Source organism: Opisthorchis viverrini (genome assembly GCF_000715545.1).
Source record: "Opisthorchis viverrini unplaced genomic scaffold opera_v5_521, whole genome shotgun sequence".
Lineage (NCBI taxonomy): Eukaryota > Metazoa > Platyhelminthes > Trematoda > Opisthorchiida > Opisthorchiidae > Opisthorchis > Opisthorchis viverrini.
This window is the reverse complement of record NW_008752178.1, coordinates 120,498-131,483: the sequence shown is the minus strand read 5'-3', so window position 1 is coordinate 131,483 and position 10,986 is coordinate 120,498. Positions and strand designations below refer to the sequence as shown.

Below are 10,986 nucleotides of genomic sequence, written 5' to 3'. Positions count from 1 at the left end.
AGCCTTTAATGAAAGTGCGCGTTGCCTGGTTACGGATTCTCCGACACCAGCCTACACAAGCTAAGGTCCTGAGACATGCGATTATCGAACACCTGGTGACATCTCAGTTCCGCTGTTCGAACTTGCGAAGTCTCACTTTCATACGACAAAACAGCCTGTAATGTAGCCTGATGTACAACTTCCTTGAGATTAGAGATATACCGCTTTGACGCCATAGGTCTCTCGAATTAGCAAACGCTAACTGAGCCTTGCAGATTAGTGAATTGACCTCCCGGAAACTGCTGACTCATCTCGATATACGAGTCTGTCTCAGGGAGTGGAGTGTGGGGGCGACAACCTTTGACCTGTTTACTCAAAGTTCGGAAATTCCGTTAGCTGCTTCCGCCTCCACTGTTTTCCCTAATTGACCTGCTGTCCCGACACATGAGGTACGCCGTAATGAGCAGAGTTGCCTATCTTTTGAAATGTTTTCTCCCCTCTATGTGGCAGCTAGCTGCAAAAAAAACTCGATGTTGAGGCACTCCTTAGAAATGGCGACATTACGATCCCATACGAGTCCTTGCTGCCTTGCTAATCTTTTCTTATGTGGGAAACTACTGTTGGGGTACCTTAAGAAAACCCTTTCCTGGTGTGATTAGCTGGGTGGCACTACAGCCTTCAAGCGATGGAAAACAAGCCCAAATGTTGCACCACGTTAGCACTTTTTCTTTGCGTCTATCCTACTGTTGATATATGCCCATCTTCGACTCCATTAACCCGCTTTGGCTTCTACTCACTCACGTCACTTTCGACTTTTCAGTAAATCACTAAATTACCCACTTCGCCCAGACATACTATCCAAATTATGTTTATTCAATTTCGTAACCCTAGGTAGCTCTGGCGCGACAGCTTGAAGCTTGGAGTGTCAAGGTTTATGAGTCCTATTCAGGAGCCCACTTTGACCATCAAAATATCCCGAATGAAACTATCCGGGGACTGGATAGCACTTATCTAGCTATGTGAGCGTCGCTATAGCTTTGGGTTGAGACTGAGTCCCTGTTGTCCCGTTGATAGTAGGCTCTGTAATGCGTCTTGAAGCATCGCGATGATAAGAGCTGTTCGTCTACTGATTTCGCTCATTTTCCAACTGACCGTAGCAAGGATGTCAAAGACCCGCTGGGCGGTCGAGTAGGTGAGATCGTGAACTGTCATTATGTCGGGCCGGGTTCCAACCCCGAATGGGAGCTGTCAAATCATTTGCCCCCCCCCCCCATCCTGATGATCTGTTTGTATCTGTTATCTCCCTTTCACTAAAATAAAGACATAATACGAGTTACTCCGAAAATTCCCATTTATGATAAGAACACAGATGGGTTGACGAACATGTTTTCGGCAAGGTCTTTTCAAGTCATACAATTGCAAAGGTTAAGAGAGCGATATTTAACATATTCGAATGAGTATGGTGTAAATGGACAGGGAATCGAGTGAGATGACATTGGCTACCTATCAGGTCGGCCAAAGAATGAAGGAACACAATCCACCCTGGCTAGCTTCTGGAACTAGGAGGACGATAACCAGCTCTGTAGTACAATATTTAGCTGACACTGCACACAACGTGATACCCAGCCAAAGTTTCCGCGTTGTTTACAAGGCACCGGCTAATCAACCCAGATCAGTACAGCAGCGCACAATTGCAGCGCCTGAAGCTATCGCCATACGACATCGCGACCCGATCCTTTGTCAGCAAAGACGCTTTGTTCGTGTGTTGTACTTACCATGGTCCAACTCACCTCCACTCACACTTGCACACACAACTACAACACCCCCGAGCTAACTAGCTCAAGTCATCCTATTGGTGACCTGAACTAATGATTCTTTGATAGGTAGCCAGTGTCATCTCACTCGATTCCTTGTCCATTTACACCATACTCATTCAAATATGTTAAATATCGTTCTCTTAACCTTTGCAACTGTATGACTTGAAAAGACCTTGCCGAAAACATGTTCGTCAACCCATCTGTGTACATAATACGAGTCCTAAAAAACGATTCCAACAACCCTTGCACAATCCACTACAGGAAAGCCATAGGCAAGACAGTCATTATACCGTGGGAGCTGGATACCCCCAACAGGACTCGAGATAGCTCAGTGGCTTAGGCGTCAGTTTACGGACTGGAAGGTCCGTGATTGGAACCAAACCTCAGCATTGCGACTACTATCTAGGCTTGGACAACCTGGCAGTATCCCAGGCCTCGTGCCTCCTTCCGTTGACATGTTTGCTATGCACCGAAAAGATGGTACAACTGAGCGATTTTTTTGCCCACAGCATGCTTAAGCGTACTTGGGCAGCCTGTTTGGTTTGCCAGTTAACGGGACGGGGTCCTCTAATTGGTCTTCTTTCCAATAACACGGACTTTTAAGTAGAGATGTTGTGCACAGGACTGTTTTTATTGCCTGAAAGCCATGGTTTGTGTGAAAATCTTTTTTTCAAAGGCTCACAGAAGCGGGATGTAACACAGTTAGGCTTCATATCCATCCATTCTGTCAAATGACGAGAACACTCTAGAAAGAACTCGCGAAACGCACTAATCTGCGTCCTAATTTGGTTGGAACGGGAGATTCAATGCATAGCTCCCTTCTCAACCCCTTACTGAACAGTCCTGTATTTACGCACCAATTTATCAGGTCTCACCTTCAATGCGCAGCTACCCACATCACCTCCCCAAATCATCGGTAAACAAAACTGTGGTAGCTACAACCATTACGACAACTACGCGGTTCTTACAGCTGATAATGATGATGACAATGAATCTCTCGTTTATGAGCTCCAAGCACACGACATTCCAATGAGGTTTTCGACAACATAAGCTACATAGTGCAGCTAGAGTGGTAGATAGATGAAATTGATGGATCTCTGACCACATGTAAAGATTATTTCGACGCCTGTTTACAAATCTCAGCCGCAGATTGGTCGTTATCTACAAAGGACTTCTGTAATGCTTTTCGCTGTCGCAAAGGAGCCAATACACCAGTTACATTGTAAATTTCTAGCTACTTCCCGGTTTGATTTATATTTCGACTTGCTCGGATGGTTACTCTGCCGTTTTTAGTCTCGTAACCAAAAGTACCCTCCATTCATCCATTAAGCCTTTAACGCTTGTCCTCTGCACTTTATCCATGGTTTTTTAAAAGCGAACTATTTGGTCTTTGTCTTGGTTGGTTACTTCGTGAATGAGCTGTATTTCCAGATGGGACACCCTACTCTTATGGTTGCCGAAAAACGCCTTAGCAACTTTAGGATTAGTGTTCCGTATCGGTAATATACTGCCAAATCTATGGTACCATACCAGCTGAAAAATTAGACGGCCTTCTGCAGCACATTCAGCTGAAGAACATCGTCAACCAGCAAATTAGTTGGATTTCGTGAAGTGTTCAATTTGGAATCAAGTAGAACATGAGTTTTGTAGAACTGGGAGACTACACTGTTTGATGGGCTCCGGTCGTGGGCTGTGAAGAGTTTTTTAGTTGGATTTCGTGAAGTGTTCAATTTGGAATCAAGTAGAACATGAGTTTTGTAGAACTGGGAGACTACACTGTTTGATGGGCTCCGGTCGTGGGCTGTCGAAGAGTTTTCAGCAACCGTATGAGTGGTGTTCCGTCTAGTCTAGAAAGAATTTCAGCCAAGCAACAATCGACGCAACTTCAGGATGATGTGAATTCTCCCACTTTCACTTGCCTGGACCATACTCAAAGAACGGGAAGCCAGACGATCTCTTCCAGCCGTAGATGCTCACCGTCTAGCACCATTTGACGGTGGGACTGATGCATCCCTCTTAATCGCGAACAAAATGGCTGTTGGTTCATAGGAATACCTTAAAACATAGCGGTCAGAACTTGCCTCTAATGTAGAACTAGTTCCCATCTGAAAATGCGCGATTTCTTATCCGTGCCACTAGTAGCAAGCTACTCATCGTATGTAAATCAGACTATATAGTAGGTGGTTCACCAAATCCTAATCTTTGTCACCGGATGGAAAGATCAGAATGGCGATTTCACTCGCATTGTAACTGGCCCCCTCCAGCCTTGCCGTGGAAGATGTATTGCCGTTCTTGTTCTTCGATTCTCATGCGGAAGTCAGATTAAAAATGCAAGTTCTAAAACACAGTGTGTCTGTTGCAAACAACCTAACTTCGGTCCCTTTTAAGGAAGCAGGGAAGAGGTAGAACTAGCGCTACAAACGTTTTTCGTGACCCAATTTGGGGAGAAAGTTCCTTGAGTATGTATCTGGTATGTTTTTCCTTGTCTCGTATGATATTGCCAGCGTCTAACGTTGTCTTATTGTGATTCCACGCGTGACCAAAAATTATGCACCCATTCGGGGAGTTGAACCCGAACTCTTCATCTCGACTTCCCCTGTATAGTCTTTGGCGACTTGGCAGTATCCCAGCCCTCGTACCTGCTTCGTGTGGCATGGAAGCTAGGCACCGAAGGGGTGTTACAGCTGAACGACCATTATATTATTACAATACTAATACCGATAATTGTTAGACTGTAGTACCCTTTCTGTTACGGCAGTGAAGCATCGGTGTTGAACACTGATGTCATGCTGTCGATGATATGATGATGATGATGATGATGATGACCCTTTCTGTGCCTAGCTACTTTGTCACCCGAAAGGAGCACAATGGCCGAGATACTTCCAGGTTGACCAAGCCTGGACAGGAGCAGTCAAGGTTCAGGGCTGGGTTCCAACCATGGAAATTCGCTCCCTGGCAAATGAGCTACCTCGACCTCTTGATTGTGTTCCAAGAAAAGCTACTAAACATAACAGATACGGCCTAGGATTGCTGAAATTGTCCATATTATTGTGTTTCGTTGTGTGAGCTTTTTTTGTTGACCGATAGTCCACTCTGAACCATTTATCCCCACAATTCTCCGCACTGTATGTTGAATCTATCTACCTTTTCATCAAACTTGAAACATCCATTTACTCATGAGTCACAAATGATGCACCCTTTTTCTGGGGTGTGGTCGGGGGCAGTGTTCAGCGACCTATGTATAGGGGCTCTTATGAATATTCAGTTATGCATTGTCAGCCAACATCCCTTCCCAATAAATTTCGATCGTCATTAACGTAATGGCATCAGCCCTTGCTTGCTCTGCTCACACTCGTTCTTACTTCGCTTCGCTTTTCAGTGGCTTACCAGTCTTACTGTGTATCCTATAGTTCTTCATGCCTTCATTGAATTTGACTAGTAATCTTGAGGACTTGATGCGTTTGTTTTCGTTCCATTTCAGCTAAAATCCTTCAACAAGTAAAATATTGTTGTCAGGCACACCACTGTTTGGATAGCATAAACTTCAAACGGACATGACGGACCAGATTCCAGTCGTTAACTCTAGCGATTTAGATGCTATTTTCGACTCGCTAGATACGTTAATCCGTAACAAAGAAACCGATGGCTTGCGAGACGCACTTTCTGGTGAGGATGTTCAATCTCAAATGAATGAAAATGTGGCGGAATTTACCCATTGGGCCTGTGGTTGGATCGGAAAGTTATCCAGTAATCTTGATGAGGAAATTCTCTCCATCCTTCACGTTCTTCTCCAAAGTATGCCACTACATTTCGACGTTGGAGAGTGCCTGCTAATACTGACTGGGCAACTAACTCAGTTGCATACTAATACAAACGTTAGATACTTGTTAAAACCGCTCGCTAATTGTGTCACTCTAACGGACTACACGAAATTTGCACGCATTCGTCCCGTAATAAATGAGATTACAGCCTCTTTGATGCATCAGAGCCGTGTACATCTGGAGCAACCGAAATTGAGCGAGTTACCAAAAACATTAGAAGCGGTTATCGATTTTTACAGCGACGTCCTGGTGAACTACCGATTCAAGGATGGACACGATGAAGGAGATGCGTTTTTCACAGCCAACCTATTGTTCCTCTTTGCTGAGCCTCTATTGGTTCTAGATTACACATCTGAGTTCGAGTTACTTTTTTCTCACTCGTTGCGACTAATTAATCAGTCAAAAAACACCCCCTACGCACTGCTAGCCAAGGCAGCTCGCCTCTCAGAGCATGGCAATGAAGGTAACTTGGATGCAACTGCAGAGAACTATCCATGCCTTATCTTCACCTCATTGTTGGGAATTTTATCCTATGTGATGTTACATGCCACCCCCAAAGATTTGCACAACTGTTGGCCTCTCGTCTTTTCAAAAGCTCACTACATCAACCTTGTACACCCAATATTGAACTATACACTGACTGTCCGCAGTTACCATAACTTACAAAACACAGAACATGAAAAGATTAACGCACTAAAGTCACCTCCGGAAGTTATTCAGAAAAAAACTGTATCACGCTCGCTGGAATTGTTACAAGCAATTTTGCATTTCTGTCTTAATCCATTGAATTCGACTTGGTGGTCTGAAGATCATATGGATTATATATGGCTGTTAAAGAAACTTGCAATTCAGCCTGTATCTGGCGAAACGTTACCTGAAGTGGTAACTGACTCGATTTCAATGGTTGACAGGCTGTTTAGTATGAGTACCTATTCCGCACGGTATCGATTGTTTTGCCGCACTTTGGATCCACGTCAACCTGGTGAACATCATGGGTGGCGCGGGCACATGATCACTCTTTGTAAAGATTATCTTCATCAGGCATGGCTGGAATGTCTGAACGCCGGTTCAACTGCAGTGGCCTCTCAGGAATGTGAGGCTGGTGAAGAAACCCCTTATCTTCCCTTTGAACAGCGTTGTTTGTGTCAGCTCGCTGAGCTTATTTTTGTCTACCCTCTCCCCTCTTCAACCGATGCACTCATCGATCAAAGTAGCTGGGTATTGGCTGCTCTCAATATGGCCTTGTACATACTCCTTCGATGTAACACGATATGCATGATTCGTGACCTTTCTCCAACGTTAGGGGTGGCATCTGACGTTGGCATAGTCCCTTATCGAGCGTTGTTACGGCAAACCAATTCTAGCTCTCGTTTTGATGACTTTTTTTTAAAACCGTTGGAAAAGGATCTGAATTGTCAAATTACGGAAATTCAGACCCGGGTCCATGCTCTTGAGATGTCACTCAAGTCTACCGCAAATCCCACCGAGAAAAACCGTCTCAATACTGAACTCAATGTTCAACAATCAACTTTGTTGCGACTCCGACTTCTCAAAGTAACCTTGGAACGTGTTCAGAAGGTTCATCAGGATTTATATTCCAAGGTTTTCTTGTGACTGTTAATAAAACGCTGCATTGCATTTTTGTGTTTTTCCTGGATCGTACTGTGTTAGACGACAACCCGCTGACGGTGTTACCTCGGTTCGCGATGAGGCGTTTACTGCCGCAACTTCTCAGCTCAGCAAAGAAACTAATAAATAACAACGCAACCTGAGTTGCCAGTATCCTCTTCAGCGGAAATTTCCAAGTTACTTTTTTCTTTTGCAGAGTAGGATGTTTATGCGCCCATTACGTCTTTTGTGGGGCTTGGAGCGGCTTGCGAGAATTCGCCTATTTTTAAGGTAAGCTCTTGAAATCCACTTGATGTTGGTTTCTGCTTCTTTAACTATGACCGTCCCGTCAACCAACTCAACTCAGATGTTTAGACTTAACCGTGTGTTGCTGTGGTTTGACTTCCAATGGTGTCGCTCATCTGTGATGTCCTTCCGCCATGTGACTTGGGGGAAGGACAAGGATCAGGTTTCCTATCCCGTGCCGATAGGGTTGTACAAAAAGGCATTACCTTGCAAAGGCGGGGGTTCGATCTTGTGATCTTATGCTTTTCTTAAACCACCCACTTTTCATTGTTCTGCTCCACTTGCGAAGTAGCACTGTGCTCTTGTTCCTAGTAATAGTACGAAGTTAGCGTAGTGTACCTGTAGTCAGTAGTCAGTTAATTCAGTTGTGAGCGTTTGCTAAATGTATAATACTTACTGTCTCACTTCCACCTAAGCTTGTGCGCATGTTGTACGGAGCTGCTGGAGATGTGTACGAACGCGCTCACACCTGTTAGCAGTGAGAAAAACATTCACAAATGGCACTTTAAAGGTAGTTTGTGAGGAACTGTCGTACATTTCGTTTCGGACGATGCTGAATGAATTGATCCACATTAGCAGTTTTTTTCATATAGCTGGACTTTGCATGGGCAAACAGTGAAAATCACTATACCACTTTACCGGTAACGACATCTATATTTCTGTTAACTCAGCGTTCAGGGAATAAACGGTTGAAAATGCTTAACATTTCCGTTGCATGAGGTCCCTTCTTATTCCCTAAAGAAAAGCGCTTCGAAGAAGTGTAACCAACTCTTCCCGCCGTGAAATTATTCGGTAAGAATGTATGTACTTCCAATAAAAACAACCCTAGATTGCACGGGAATAGGTTATCGCAAAAGATGCTTTGTGTGGTGTCCTGCATGCCACACAGCATCGTTAAATCCGTATCTTATAGCACTTCAGGCATATTTGCTGAAAAACGTTATAGCTTTTGTCCAACGAAAATGATGCCTCGTCTCGTAATTAGCTGATTTGACATGACCGAGGGCCGTCTAGATAAAACATTATCTGCTGATTGCTCGTCAGCTCACCTAAGGATCGGTTAGTCATTACCAAGTGTCCCTGAGTAGAAATTTCGTATCCCCGGGAATCCGGTCGACGAACACATGGTGCCAGTTGATGCACCTTATACCATCCCCGTACGCCCACCTGATGTGTCCGGATTAGGACTAAGCACTTTTTTGAATCCGTACACTGTAGTAAGAAAGAAGGAAAGCGTTCAGCTGTAGCACCCTTCCGGTGCCAAGCTGCCATGCCACCCGAAGGAAGCACGAGGGCTGGGATACTGCCAAGTTGCCCAAGCCTAGACAGGTGAAGTCGAGTGGCGGAGGGCGGATTCGACCACGGACCCTTCCGGTCAGTAAATTCGCGCTCTAACCACTTAGGCCATCTCGCCCCGTACACTGTAGTGTGCTATGGTGAGTGCTTTTACCGTTATGAGTGTGTTATGTTCCAAGTAAATCAATAAAACCAATTCTCTCCATGTCCACCAAAGCGGTGTGGTGAGGTTTTACGACTATGGAGAGTAATCCTTGAGAGAAACTTCCCTTGTGAGGGGAGTGCGCTCTCTCCCGTCCCCCGAAGCGCATGCTCTGATGCGAACCGCCGTCCGTTTCCTCCCATTCACGGACAGATTTTGTACCAAACTAATGTGATCCATGTGTAACTCATCGTACACCTATTCGTCACTATTTGTCCTCAACTAGCAATGTGTAATTAGGTTTCGCTTGTTCCCGCTCCTCAGGATTATCTGACCGCATTTCCCGGCGTAACCAGCTCCCCTAATCCTGTTTTCAAGCGTTTGCAGCACTGAACTTCGATTTTCCCCTTCCAGTTTCACAGGTCAGAATGAATCTATGACATCGGTCAAATGTGCCCAACGGTTTGCTCCCGCGAATTACAGGATGCTGAAGACTCAGCTGTCACATCATTACTCACGGATACGTTTTGCTTGTAGGTTTTCTAGAAAACTTATTCCTGTTCGTAATCTACTGTTTCTTCGGGTGTTTAATGGACGCAGTTTGATCAACATTAATCATCCTTAGTGTTCCAGCCTACATTGGACAGTACTTTTGCATCATCATTGTCAGCTGTAAGAACCGCGTACTTGTCGTACAGTGGTTGTAGCTGCCGCAGTTTCGTTCACCGATGATTTGGGGGGTTAGATAGCTGCGCATCGCACCCGCGAGCTGTTAAGTTGGTGCATAAATCCAGTACTGTCAGTGGGCTGTCAAGTGGGGGGCTTGGAAAAGGAGCTATGCATTGAAGGCAATAGCTTTGATGCACGAGCGCCATTGAGGGCGTGACTGGGCCATGTCTGACAATGTCTCTAGCCATTGATGTGGCCCGTCTCGGAGTTTCCATCCAGGGACCCGCAGGACCCCATCCAGGACCAGCGCAGCTGAGTTTGCTGGTAATGGCTTTCACACTTCGCTGCCAAGTCATTGTTTGGCCGCCTCTGGCTCTCTTCCACCCCTCACATGGTTGGGCGAAAAGAGCCCTTCGAGGAAGTCGGTCGACTGGCATATGCAGCACGTGGCCAAGCCAGCGCAAACTGTGCAGTGTGATCAGTTCATCTATCGAGGGTGAGTTATTTCTCCTGAATATCATTCGACGTACTTCAGCATTGCTGATCCGGTGTTTCCACCAGATTCGGGCAATGCTCCGAAGACATCGATGGTCAAACACTGAAAGTCTTTTGGCGTCCTCGGCGCGCAGCGACCAGGTTTTTGATCCATATATTAATATGGAGCGCACCGCAGCATTGTACTTTTGCATCAGTTCAAAGGTATTCGATGAAAGCCAAATATTAAGATTTCAAACCTGATGGTAAAACCTACGACCATGCTAGCTCGTGAAATCTGCGCTTTCACCGACTTATGAACCCACAATTTGGTTCCTTAATGGCACTCACATTGTTCATGCCAACAAAAGGCCTGTCTCGTTGTCCACCAGCCTACGTCTATCTTACCACACATCGGCATCAAAGTTTCGAACGTAATGCCACATTTGGCTCCGCGCAAACGGAGTGTGGTTTCCCGGACTGCAATAGCTCAACCATTGTTGACTTGTGGATCCGCTTCAAACATCAGCCACACATGTGCAATGCCTTCGCAGACCCGTGTCATCTGTTTGCTGTGTACTACACTTTGGCGGAGTGTCCGGAGACCAGCCGTTCATAATAACCGAACATCACGTCATTTGGACGGATGTCACGTGTAGGAGACGGACCAAACGAAGGCATACTCTGATTGGTCAGAATGTTAGCCAATCCGGCTCGAGCATCTTTGACTCGCCACCTCACGTAGATTCTGGCACGAGCTTGTGGAAAACTCTGTGACTACCCTATAAGTACAACTGTAATAATTTTCCCTTGTCTCCATGAAGGGCTCTGTAGAGCTACCGTGCCTTTTTATACACCATAGTGGGCGGAGCAG

The 10,986-nt window shown here is 45.4% G+C and overlaps 1 protein-coding gene across 1 annotated transcript; it reads left to right on the top strand.

The window, feature by feature from the left end:
* Positions 1–10,452: 10,452 nt before the first annotated feature.
* Positions 10,453–10,731, top strand: T265_11533 (hypothetical protein; the record flags this gene model as incomplete). The annotated part of the gene is made up of 1 exon (XM_009178212.1): positions 10,453–10,731. A coding segment is annotated over one exon (279 nt), but the record flags the coding sequence as incomplete, so codon positions are not given.
* Between the last annotated feature and the right edge of the window lie 255 nt (positions 10,732–10,986).